Source organism: Lichenostomus cassidix, chromosome 9 (assembly GCF_008360975.1).
Source record: "Lichenostomus cassidix isolate B80296 chromosome 9, HeHo_3.0, whole genome shotgun sequence".
NCBI lineage: Eukaryota > Metazoa > Chordata > Aves > Passeriformes > Meliphagidae > Lichenostomus > Lichenostomus cassidix.
The window spans coordinates 6484586-6498178 of NC_139490.1; the positions used below are offsets into that span (position 1 = coordinate 6484586).

At 39.7% G+C, this 13593-nt stretch overlaps 1 protein-coding gene across 3 annotated transcripts in view; it reads left to right on the forward strand.

Annotated features, from left to right (window-relative positions):
* PIK3CA (phosphatidylinositol-4,5-bisphosphate 3-kinase catalytic subunit alpha) overlaps positions 1-10013 on the forward strand; it is a 42450-nt gene extending 32437 nt beyond the window's left edge. For all 3 annotated transcript variants that reach the window (XM_085069073.1, XM_085069072.1, XM_085069074.1), the window contains exons 18-21: positions 57-227; positions 464-581; positions 749-900; positions 2079-10013. In XM_085069073.1, the coding sequence (XP_084925199.1) occupies positions 57-227; positions 464-581; positions 749-900; positions 2079-2349 (712 nt within the window). In that variant the 3' untranslated portion in view covers positions 2350-10013. The remainder of the gene's footprint in view (positions 1-56; positions 228-463; positions 582-748; positions 901-2078) is intronic.
* Positions 10014-13593: the final 3580 nt, after the last annotated feature.

Below are 13593 nucleotides of genomic sequence, written 5' to 3' on the forward strand. Positions count from 1 at the left end.
TTGCCACCATTGTCTGTAGAGGGAAAACAAAAAACCAATGAACCTTTGTCTTTCAGGATGTTGCCTTATGGTTGTTTGTCAATCGGTGACTGTGTGGGACTCATTGAGGTCGTGAGGAGTTCTCACACCATCATGCAGATTCAGTGCAAAGGAGGCTTAAAAGGAGCACTGCAGTTCAACAGCCATACATTGCATCAGTGGCTCAAGGATAAGAACAAAGGAGACATGTGAGATTACCTGTTGCCTCTTTTTCTTAGCCATATGCTTCTTTTTGATGGAAACTTCAAGAGAACTAAAGTTTGTCAAGTGGGACATTATGTCCATAATTATGTCCATCTGGTTTTGGTTTTGTTTTCTGTTTTACCTTTCCTTGTTTGCCTGGTAGCTCTTTTGCAAAAGAAAAACATGCACTTCTGTATAATTAGAATATCTGAGGAAAGTGTCTCCTTTTGTGTTTGAATAGGTATGATGCAGCTATTGACTTGTTTACACGTTCTTGTGCTGGCTACTGTGTTGCCACCTTTATCCTGGGCATTGGTGATCGCCACAACAGTAACATCATGGTCAAGGATGATGGACAAGTAAGAGATGTTTTTCTAAAACCATACCCTAAGATCATCCTCACTTTGGTATGAGTTTGTTTTGGGAAAAAAAATCTTAGCAGAACTGTAAGTAAATGATCAATTTTACCGTGACTTCATTTAAACAAGGAATTACTGATCTTAAAATACCTTTCTGTCTTTCCAAGCTGTTTCACATTGACTTTGGTCACTTCCTCGATCACAAGAAGAAAAAATTTGGTTACAAAAGAGAGCGAGTGCCATTTGTCTTAACGCAAGACTTCTTAATAGTGATCAGTAAAGGAGCCCAAGAATGTACCAAAACGAGGGAGTTCGAAAGGTGAGCCTTCTTTTAAGCATTTAAGCTCCAGAGTGTTTTTTACCTAAAATGCACTTTACCACTGATGACCTTTAATAATTAGAGCTTTTAATTGAAAAATAGTATTTTAATTGGCTTGCAGTGGGTATGTTGTAGTTCTTCAGTTGAAGATCAGCCATCCACTTGTAAATCAGTGGGTAATCTTATCACTTACATGACCTTTGGTCTATGAAATCTCACTTGAGATTTGCAGGGTCAATGTACATGTGAATAAAGATGGTAATTTTTTAAACATCTGAAATTTCTTTGGCTTAGCACTTAAAATCCTCCTGAGACTGGAAAACTGCAGGAACTGGCAATTCTTACATGTTGGGTGTTGTGAGCATCAGAGCCTTGCTGGTCACTCAGCCGTACTTCTCTCTCCTGTAGCTGCTCTGACAATCAGCTCTTCAGCTGGCCTGTGTATTTTGTGACAATGGCCAGAACCTGATGAGAAAGAACTTTAAAATAATAACACTAAAGAAATAAATCTGTTCCTGTAGTCATTCTTAATGTCTCTTTCCAGCAATCCAGTCTTTGAGAGGTTTCAATTTTAATTTTAATTTCATTATGTTGAGGACAAGGGAAGACAGATTTTGAATTATAATGTCTGTCTAAACACTGCAGTGAAGCTTTTTTGCATTTTTCCCTTAACCTGGGTAGTTCTTATCCAGTGTGATACAGCAAATGCCCCTGCTTTCATTGCATTCTTGAGAGTGTCTAAGGAGCAATGGCTACTGCCCTAATAAAACTACAGAAGAAATGCAGTGAGGATAACCAGGAAAGCACTGTTTGCAGCAGTGTATCAGGGAATATGCTTTGAAATCTGAAATGTCAGTAGCAGTGACTAAAATGGCTCTGTGAGCTCACATAAATTTGTGTTGAATAGTTGCATGAATTGCAGATGGGGTTTAAGACTGGAAAGCCTGTCTTCAGTTTGGATGTTGTATTAGTCTGATCACTATTAATTCTTACACAAATGAAGATAAACTAAGTAGGAGAATGAGTGCATCTTCTCAACAATGTTACAGTATTCTTATTGGACTAAGACTGTCCACTTTTTTAATGTCTTGTTGCCTGGAAAAGTGTTTTGGAGGTGAAGCAGTAATATGCATGCAGTAGGGAAACACACTAAGCGTTTTTCCCCTGGTCTCTTCCAGGTTTCAGGAGATGTGTTATAAGGCTTACCTAGCAATTCGGCAGCATGCCAATCTCTTCATCAATCTTTTCTCCATGATGCTTGGCTCAGGAATGCCAGAACTGCAGTCCTTTGATGACATTGCATACATTCGAAAGACCCTTGCATTGGACAAAACTGAGCAGGAGGCTCTTGAGTACTTCATGAAGCAAATGAATGATGCTCACCATGGTGGCTGGACAACAAAAATGGACTGGATCTTCCACACAATAAAGCAACACGCTTTGAACTGAACTGACAGCAAAGAAAACAAGAACTGATACCCCGCTTTGTGGGTACTGCACTGTTAATACCCGTTAGCAGCAAAGACTGGTTGCATAGGAATTGCACAAACCATGAACAACATTAGAATTTATGGCAAGAGAAGAGATGAATTGTTCAGACAACTGTTGGAAAATAACGTAAAACAGGGTTTCAGATAGCACTAAAATTATACACTTCAAAAATTAAGCTTTAGTATGATGTGTGCAGAGAGACCTCGACAAATTAGAGAGATGGGCAATCACCGAGTGTATGAAGTTTAACAAGGGCAAGTGCCAGATTGTGCACCTGGAACGGAGCTATCCTGGCTGTGTGTGCAGACTGGGGAATGAGAGGCTGGAGAGCAGCGCTGTGGGAAGGGCCCTGGGGGTCCTGGTTGGTGGCAAGTTGAATATGAGCCAGGAGGGACACCCATATCCTGGGGGGCATTAGGCACAGCATCATCAGCTGGGCAAGAGAGGGGATTGTCCTGCTCTGCTCTGCACTGTGGAAGCCTCATCTTGAATATTGTGTGCAGTTTTGGGTGCCACAATATTAAAAAAACATTAAGCTATTAGAGAGTGTGCAAAGGAGGGCCACGAGGATGGTGAAGGGTCTGGAGGGGAAGCTGTGTGAGGAGCAGCTGAGGTCACTTGGTCTGTTTGACCTGGATAAGAGGAGACTGAGGTCAGACCTCTTTGGGGTCTGCAGCTTCCTCACAAGGGGAAGTGGAGGGGCAGGTAGCAATCTCTTCTCTCTGGTGACAGTGACAGGACCTGAGGGAATAGCATGGAGCGAGTCAGGGCAGGTTTAGGTTGGACATTAGGAAAAGGTATTTCACCCAGAGGGTGTTTGAGCACTGGAACAGGATCCCCAGGGAAGTGTTCACAGCCCCAAGCCTGACAGAGTTCAAGAAGCATTTGGACAACACTCTCAGGCACATGGTGGGATTCCTGGGGTGTCCTGGGCAGGGCTAAGAGTTGGACTTGATGATCCTTGTGGGTCCCTTCCAACTCAGCATATTCTGTGATTCAATGATTCATGTTATGCCTTAAGCTCAGAAAGGTAAACTTGGAAGAATGTTTCCTTTTGTCATTTGATAGGATAAATTAGAAGGAAAAAGAAAATAGCGCTAGCATGAGCATAAGAGTCCATCACATATTACCTTAGATCTGGTACAGCAGGTAGAGACTATGCTGGACTGTGAAGAGTGGAAAGAGAATTCAAGTGATAGCAAATACTTAAATGCAGCATAGTTTAAAGGGAAGGAGTTTTAAGCTCAAAGATCTAAAAACAGCAGTGAGGACAGTGCCTTTTAAATGTGCTCAGAGGCATTGACATTTGTGGGGTTTGGGTGACCCTTCGATTTCTGGGTCCGTCATCTGCACAGTTTCTGAAAGCAGTAGGAAATTGGCCCACTCAGTATGGTGTTTCTTCTGCTCAGTATTTCTAGGGGTGCAATTCATACTTTGACAAAGAAACTCCCTATCATCCCCAAAAACTGACTAACCTGGAAATTGAATGGTCAGAATTGGGTTTAGTGCAACAGAGAGCTGTAGTGTTCATCTTAGGTTTGCTTTAATCTAACTTGAACTGAATAGATTTTTTTCATACATGTTTTCCAGAACCTAAAGAAAGGTGAGTTATTAAAATTATTGAAAGATTATTTTTTTATAAAGGCTATTTATATAATAGGAACTATTATTAATATATATTCTTTATTTACATGATTTGTCCAATATTAACTCTCTTAATTTTGCAACCCAGTTCTATCTGTCCAAGACTCCCGTTTTCATTAACGTCACTGAAGGTGACCAGACATACTCCTAGGACCAAATTCAGCCCTAGTGAAAGAGGACACAAGTACCAGAGAAGTAGTGGGGATATACCCACTAAAGCCAGAGGTGAACTTGGCCTACGTCTCTAAAAATACTTTGGGAATCACTCTTCACATTACTGAAGTGATATGCTGGCTATTCCAAGAATGTTCATTTAAACCCTCAAATTTTGGGTCTACCATTTCTCCTCTTTCTTCCTCCTTTGGAAGTGGTTGTTGAATCCAGAAAGATACATCAGAAATAGCAATTTAGATTTGCAATATGAACAATAATAAGCAGTTCAACAGACAGATATGTTGGCTAGCTCAAAGCATGTGGAGTTACCAAACATTTTATAGCTTTGTCTGTTTTGTGCGTGTGTGTAATATATATTTGTAAATCTAGTTGTTGTCCTTTAACACAATTACAATGTGTGCAATCAATGAAATTGGCACCATGTTTTGAAACTGTTCAGAGTACTGAGGATTTCAGATTGCCCTTATGCACAACTTCAGGTAGGACTGTTTTTCTAATTCCTAAACAGGTTTTTGTAAATTAGTGAAGCCCATAAATAGTTCTATGGGTGATGTTCACCCTAACATTTTAAACTTGCTAGATTGGCAGCACTTGAATTCCAAAGGTTTGGGGCTTTTGGGGGGTTCAGCTTGTTCACTTGCAAACACGCACCGAGGTGCCACTCAGAAAGTGCAATACCACGTGTAATATAAAATATGCTGACAGTTGGTGTTAGATTAGAAAATAAGCATATAAATAAACTATACTTTGTGCAGGCTGTACTGATGAGGTAATGAGTGGTTGGCTTCATTTAGCAAATTGTAATATATTAAAAATGTGCAATCAATTACGTTATGAAAGACTTTGGGGATTGTAAAGCCAAGGCGTTGGTGTTTCAAGACACTTTCAAAGTCAGGATCCTGCAGTTGATTACTGCACACATGGATATTTGATGTTGTGGGGGGAAACCTGGTTTTGTGAAAACTACAGAAGCTCCAAGAATGGTATGGGAAATGTGAAGTTTTATTTCCTTAGTTCTACTAAATATTTTGGAGTAGTCCAATAGACTTCCCATTGCTCTTTTTATTGACTGTTACATACTCCTTTTTGTTCATATGAATATTTTAACTCCTGCTAAGCTTGGTTGTACTTTCTAGAGCAAAGTTACCCTTGTATCTATTACTTTGCAGTCAACACACACTAATGGTTCAGCTCTTAAAACATGGGTTAGTTTCAGTTTAAGTTAGTTCACAAAATCTGAAACCCTGTTGGCTATAACTTAATTTAACTGAGTAAAACTGTTGCACAAACATCACATTAGGTGCTATATTATCTGTATTTATCTGGTGTTGAAACAATGCTTTACCTCGTTTATCTAAGAAATGGTCAGCCTTTTCCAGCTGGGATGAAAAGATCAACTCAGATTTATTGGATGTTATGAGCCCAAATCTGTTTGTACTTTGCCCCTTCCTAGCTCTTCTGTAAATATGAGTATAAATGTCTTTCAGTTCAAGCAGTGTTCTGCACCCTTTTTGCCCAGACAGAGGTATGAGGAATCAGGCTCTGTTTCCAAAAGTTACTGCAATTAAATGTTGTGCAGAAGCTGTAGAAATTATTATGAGAATCAAATAGTGAAAGAAAGGAAACTTCAGAGTGGTACAGACATAATGCAGTTTGAAGCAATTGTAGCCTTTAAACAAATATTTTTAAAAAGTAGAAGCTCATGGGCTTTAAGCAGTTCTTTGCATAACCAGGATGGGCATTTGAAAAACATTCTGCCAGTGTTTCACAAAAAACAAAAATCCTTTTCTCAGCTTCAAAGTGTTGAACCCTAATTACTGCATCCTGTCACGGCAGTTCCGTGCTGATGTAACTTCACTGAGGATAGTGGAGGCACTGTTTGCTTACCCTGGTGGAAATGAGCAGATGTCATCTGCTCTCAGTATCAGAAATAAGATCTGCTTGCAGACCATGAAAGCACTTGTAACTGAGTCCTAGATTTTTACAGAAATGGCTTGGAATTTGGCTTATTTTTAACTATTTCCACTTCGCAGGGATTTGAAAATGCTCCCTTTGTTCTGGGAATCAGCTACACAAAACACTAAAGTAGTTTATTTTGAGCTTGAGTTGAATCTGGACACCTTGCTCCTGCAGACCTCCCTTGTAAGACTGCCAGAGCAAGGAGTGCAGGACTGGGCCATGTGTTTTATCACAAAGCATTAGGAAATGGTGTTTTAGTGAAATGACTTTTAAAACCAGTAACTTTTTCAACTGTGAAACTGTGTTTGATTAGTGACAGAACAGGCTGCTGCTGCTGCTTAGTTTTGCTTAGAATTACATTCATTGCTTTCCTAAAGGTAGCAGAAAAAGTACCTGTACTGACTTTATAGATGCATATTTCTCTGTCTGAAAGGGTGCATTAGTAGTTTTTTCACAGGTGAAACAGACTTTCAGTATAAGTTTTAAATTTTTTTTAAAAGGCATTTAAATAAAACCAAAATTGTAAGTGCTTTGGCATTTTGTGGAAAAGATATGAGCCTGCATATTAAGGACAATATGGAAATTACCAAGTTTGTAAGAACTTTGTATGTGATGACCCTTCTGTTCGTGGTTTGGCAAGTTGTTTGTGGGTTTTTATGCCAACTTTCCTTTTTATGTAAAGTATTAAATGCCCTTCAGTGGTCAGTAGCCCATGTTTGTTGACAATTTGAAGGTATTTTCTTTGCTTTGTCATTATATAACTGACATGTTCCAACGTCTGTTCTGAATAGTAATTATGAATTCCTCCTGTTTTGCATGTCTGTACAGGTTGCAGACCTGGGCTGGACCCATTCAAAAAACAAATATCAGAAAAGCCACTTGAAATTACTATTTTTGTTGATGTCTTTGACATCTTGAAAATACTTCAAGTTAATGAAAATGGTGTGGTATTACAGAAAGAATTGTAAATTGCTGCTTCTAGGATTTTTTTTTAACTTTTTTCTCTTGTTTTAGTTCTACTTGAATGGAAGAACCACACTTGTTTTTTAAAAATACTATATAGCTGTGGATGTTGTTGCAGATTGTTGAATCCCAATTTAATTTTGCAATACATGTTTCATACGAATAATGAATTTGCATCTTTTTATTCTGTGCTGGAAGTTGTCTCAGTTTAGGTAAGGTTCTATCTGTCCAAAATGATGTGTAGCTCACTACCCTTGCAGCTGTTGTTGGTTTGGGGTTTTTCTTTGTGTAGTTTTACTTTTTTTTACATCTGTGTTAATGAAGGGAAGCCAACTAGAGACTGGCTATAGAAGTTCTCCATTTGCATACACTAACCAAATCTATAGGTGCTCTGCTCTTTGAGAAATTCTGATTTCACTTTATGCTGATACAACACTGACTCTATCAGGATTGCTCTGGATTCACAACAGCTTATGAAATCAGAATTAAGCTATATGTATATCAAAGCTCCAGATTATTTATTCCTATGATTCAGTATAAAAAGTTCTCATAGGGAGAGGAATGTTTACTGGCAATTATACTCTGAAATAGTCTTTATTAACAAAGTAGCCTTTTCAGCTCCCTGAAAGTATCCTAATCTTGTCTACATATTGGTTCTTTCTTGAGACTTCCAATATTTTTGTTGCTTGCTAGCTTAAATGTTTCCTCTTCCTACTCTTCTGTAGCATACAGACTTCTTGAACTCACACTCAGGAAAAATCATTGTTCTTCATTTGCCATACAGTGTTCTGGACTTCTGAGCTTTATGGGATAGACTCTTAAAAGTCTGAGGTCTTGCTGTGTTAGTGCTCTTGACTCTAAGCCAGAGGTGAATCCCTCTGTCTCTTCTCTTCCCTCTCCAACACCCCTCTGGGACATGCCCAGAGCATAAGAACATCATAAAATACTTGTAAGAGAAGATCAATTGAAGCAATGTTCTGCCTGTACTTTGAATTTAGTGTCCCCACTGGTTTGTGTAAGTGTGTTTTAAGTGTCCTTACTGTCACTTCTGTTTGTGAGCAATATTCTTGCGGCACAAGGAAGGCAAAAAATACACTATTCTGTCTTGATTCTTCTTGAAATACTGGTGCCTGATTCCCAGTAGTTATTAAACTGCTTCAGGAACCATTCAGTTCAGTGTAACTGCATCAATTTTGTTAGGATCCTGTTCCAGGAATAAAATTAATCACAAGTAAACCTGACTTAATTGTATTGTTGAAGTTACTGAAAGCCTAATTCAGGCAGAAGCTATTTATTTCAAGAATCTTTATGTCTGTTATAGTTCAGTTAATCCTTGTGAGCCAAAATATGGATATTCATAATTGGAATCTCATTCTGCCTTGTTTCTTTAACTATTTTTAATCTATTTTGAGGCTTTATTAATAGTGTTATGTATCCTGAATTATCAACTGCCCCAGGCTGTCCAAAGTTGTTTTACTGTTTCATTTGGGGCTGGGAAAAGAAAAGGAATAGATCAATCCTCTTGTCTTACAGCAGCTGTGGTCCAAATTCATCATTTCTCTTGTGAAGATAAATTTGTAAATTCATTTTCTGGGAGTATCATCCTTTCTCTTTGCCCCCTGCACCTCAACTTTTAACTGTGAATATCCACTACACTATCAAAATCTACTTCCCTGGTGGAGAAAAGGGTTTAAAATATATATGGCTGCAGTCTGATTTTCTGGATTCTCAGGCTTGAAATTTTGAAAGTGTTGTTGTCATTGTGAATGGCAACACAATTGCAGAAAATTTTCAGAGAACCATTGAGGTTGGCAAAGACCTTTGGAGAGCATTTAGCTCAGACACCCTGTTTAAAGCAGGGTCAACAATAGAACAGGATGCCCAAGACATTGTCCAGCTGAGTTTAGAGTCTATCTGAGAAAGAGGAATCCACAGTCAATTTTTTTTTCATATGTTTATATGAAATATCTTCTATTTCATTGTCTGATGTCCTTTCAGTGGGCAGCACTGAGAAGAGATTTGCCTGTCTTTACCTCTGTCTATCAAGTATTTATGTACATTGACCAGATGCCCCTGAGCTTTCTCTTTGACCAGGATCACAATCCCAGCTCTCTCAGCCTCCTCTCCTGTCCATCACCTTTATAGCCCTTCATGGACCCATTCCAGTACATCCACATCAGGTTCATGCTGGGGAGCCCAGTGCTCCAGCTGTGGCCTCACCAGTGCTGAGCAGAGGAGCAGGGTGAAAGCTCACCTCGCTTGACCTGCTCTTCTTAAGGCAGCCCAGGATCCTGTTGGCATTTTGGGAGAATAGAGCCCAGGAGGGTGTCACCTCTTGATGCTTCTGTGTAACTTCATTGCAGCTGGGAGCAGTTACATGTCTGCATCAAAGGGAGAGTATAAACGCCCGCCAATGCTTCAAATATCTTTTAAAAATGAGACAATTATCTTTGAAATAACTACTACTGGGGGCAGGGGGGGTTTGTTGCCATGTGTGTGTCCTTCTGTGATAAAGGTCTGTGGTAAAGTAGGTAGAAAGCAAGACATTTTTAGTAATAATGGGCCAAAAAAGTATTTAAGATGCAGCAAGATGCATGTGTTGTCATACTGAGAATAGTCTTGCAGTACTTTATATAAAAAAAAAGAAAACCACAACCCCTTTTTTAACCCTTCTGCTGTGCTACTCAAGTAACAAAAGTTTGGCCTATGATACTTATTGTAGTTCATGTTCATGGGAAACTGTAAAAAGTCTGCTTTTTATTTATCTTCGCGGTCTGTATCATGCTGTTTATTAAAACAAACTACTTTTGTTTGGTTTTTATCACACTTTTGAGTGTTACTGTATATACTAACAACTAAATTAAAATGGTATGGTTGGTACACTTGTGAATTCTGAAGTGAGAATTTAAGGAATATTTAGTCTTGGTGTGTGATTTGGTGTTGCAGCTCTGCTGTAGAAAAACGCTGGAAGAAAGGAGATGGAAATTGCATACCTCAGTTAATTTGGGGGGAACAGAAATAGCATTTGCATTATTTATGGGTGAAAAGTCCAAGATGCATGTAGCATTTGTTCTTGTACATGCTGATCCTCAAAAGAAGTAATTTTATTTTAGTTTAAGACGTGGGCTGTAAAAAGCTGTGACAAGAGAGATGTTGTTATTGAAGTGTTTCAGCTGGATGGTTTACAGTCACTGCTAAATCAATTTCTTTTGAAAAATATGCTTCATGCTTTCATTACCAAAATTACATTTTATAAAAACAAACAAACAAGGTTATATTTTTATATCCAATATTAATTTTGAAAGAGTGAGACACATATTTGGGGAAATTTCTCACTGGCAGTATGAGAGCATGAGGCTGCAAAGGAATTCCTGTGGACATGTTGGCCTAGTTTGGACTCCAGCTGCTAACAAACTGGGAGGGATTTGAGTTCTCTTGCTGAGGATTTCCCTTTGTTTTAAAGGGCTGAGGGAAATGTCAGGGTGTCTAATCAGGCCCCTTCAACACACTTGTCCCCAGTAAGCTCTAAACTTTGTACACTGGTCAATTCTGTTTCACATCACATTGCCCAGCTTTGAGAAGGGCTGTGTTCCAGCAGGTGCTCAGTCTGCACTGGATCAACTCTGTCATAAAAGATGAACATCATCATCCTTACATTTATTTTGAAGCTCCAGCAGAGCTCTGGTCTGAAAAGTATGGCTGCTGGTTTGGAAGTAGCTACTTCATTAACCTGAACTAACAGGTTAAACTTGGGTTTATTATATGTAAGGTGAGTTTTACCTTTTGTAGTAACTATGAAATGACTGAGTGGCTACAACTGTGTGTTAATTGCCCAGGACATGTCAGGAAAAGGGAATCATCAGCTCTTGTTCAAATACAAATTTTACACTTTATTGCCATTACCAGGGTGTGATTTTTGTGGTAGTTCTAAGCCTAAACATGAACATTTCACAGAAAATTTGTAAAATAATGTTGGAGAAACAGAGTAAAGATTTGTAATGTGGGCAGTTTGCTTTAGTGTGGGAATCTCAGTGAGCCCTCCAGATTTTAGGCTCAGAAATCAGTCTGTTTTCTAGCCTGCCTTGGAAAGACTCAATCTAAAGTCTGAATCCATGTAACAAAAGAGCAAAGAACTTGATGCTAGACAAGATATTTCAGGTAACCTCCTACATGTCTTTCTAAACGCTAACAAATCTACCTCTAGCAAAGGCTGTAATCATGAGCCATGGTAACTGCTCCCATTGAAGAAAGGGTTTAGTCCATTCTTATTTTAGCCAGGATACATCCCTGCTCATTGAAATGAGCATCATCATCTATTTTGCCCTTTTAAACAAGAATCTAAATATCACATGGGCTTTTCTGTATTTCCAGTTGGAATCGGTTCTGAGTGATTAAAACCTGACCCAGAGCTCTCTGAACATCCCAAGCACATGGGGTGCTTTAGAAAACAAGACTCATTTTGGCTTTTCTGTCTGAAGCATTGATAGCTCTGTTTGATGCCTGTGACTTTGAACTAGATCTGCAGCTTCAAAGGGGATCCTCCTCAGATGTTTTCCTTTCACTTAAAGCCTTGTCTTTTCATCTGACATAAGTGGCATTGGGCTGTGCTGCTTTGGGTGGAGAAGAAATCAGTCAAAAGGCACAGAAGATGCTTTGGTCCGCCGGAGTTTGCCTCACAAACAGGACTGAATTCAAAGCCCAGGCTTGGGCTGAGGTTTTGTTTTGGATTTTTTTTTTCCTTTCCCTTGGAAAAGTAGGGATTTTTAAGTTCTCATCACTGCCCTCCGCTGGGAACTGGGGAGAGTGCTTTTTTGCAATACTTGTATGGAAAACATTTTGGTGAACAGAGGGAGAAATATGTGGGCATCCACCGATTTGGGTGACTATAGCCAATTTATGAGTGCTTAACACAAGTTATCCTGGGGAAACCTTAGCAACCATGGCTGGAATAAAAAGTGGAGTACAAACTGAACTGGAATGCCAGGATCTCATTTGATTAGTAACTCAGCTCAGGAGATCATAGATACAACATTTATTTAATTTCTGAGGGCTCAGCAAAGTGCCAGCAAAACCTTTAGTTCTGTTTTGCTGCTTACCACCAAAACTCCTGTGTGATCAGAGGATGAAGCTCTTTCCATCTGGCTCTTAGCAAATCACATTACCCTAAGGGAATGTTTCCAGCTTCAGGACAAAGGCTAAAGGTAGGATTTTATAGACAGAGTAAGCCCACTTTCATCTGCCAGCTAATGAATAAAACTAAGGCCAGAAGCAGGGTATGATTTTTTTCTTTTACCAATCAGTGGAGCAACACCATTAAGGATGTTGTGGATTCTCTGCTAATTCAAAAACTTTTCTTAGACCTAGGTAAATTCAGGCTAGGACAGAGCAGAATAACTCAATCAAATGTGTGGCAAAATTCCATAAGCTGTTTTAAGTCATGGAAATAAGGGGCCATGTAATGTCAGAATACATGGCCTCCCTCACATCTTCAAAATAATAAGATGCAGTTTGAAATGTTCTGCTTTGTGAACCAATACAACTTGGTGCTTTTTCCCATGGCATGACAAAAAGGGAAGATGAAATAAGCAAAAAAGTGATGTGATTATAAATTTGGGAAAGGGAGAGTTGCTTATTTTAATTTTCAAACCCAGAATGGTGGAATTGTTAGGGTCTGAAGCGACCTCTGGATATGATCCAGTCCAAGGCAGGTCACCTGGAGCAGGTGGCACAGGAACACGTCCAGGTGGGTTTGGGATGTCTCCACAGAGGGACACTCCATGGCCTCCCTGGGCAGCTGTCCCAGTGCTCTGCCACCCTCAACGCAAAAAAGTTTTTCCTCATGTTGAGGTGAAACTTCGTGTGTTTTAGTTGATGCTCCTCATGCCGTTGCTGGGAATCACCCAAAAGGGTCTGGCACCATCTTCTGGCCCCCGCCTTTGAAATATTTATGTGCATTGATGAGATCTCCTGCCAGCCTTCTCCACGCTGACCAGGCCCAGCTCCTGCAGTTTCTCCTCACAAGAGATGCTCCAGACCCCAAATCACATTTTTGCCTCCGCTGGACTCTCTCCAATAGCTCCTTGTCTTTCTTGTATATATATATTTATTTCTTGTACTATATATATTTATAATACAATTTATGTTGATTCTCCTGTACAGGAGGTCTAAGGTGCAACTTCTACATTGACATAAAAAGTAAAGATGAGGTTTATGAAGTTCTGGCTTTGACATCACCCTACGATTTGTGTAAAATGTGAACATCAGTGTGCTGACACTGCACCGAAGCAGGCTGACATGGTGCCAGCTGCTCTACAACCCCTGGGCAAGGCCTGTAGATGACACCGTGCGCTGAGCTGACGGTATCGGGTGGAGATGAATTATAAATGAAAGGTTTCTTTAGGCCCGTCGCCGTTGCTATGGCGACGGGGAGGTGCAGAGGCGGCCTTGGTCGGCAGGAGGCGC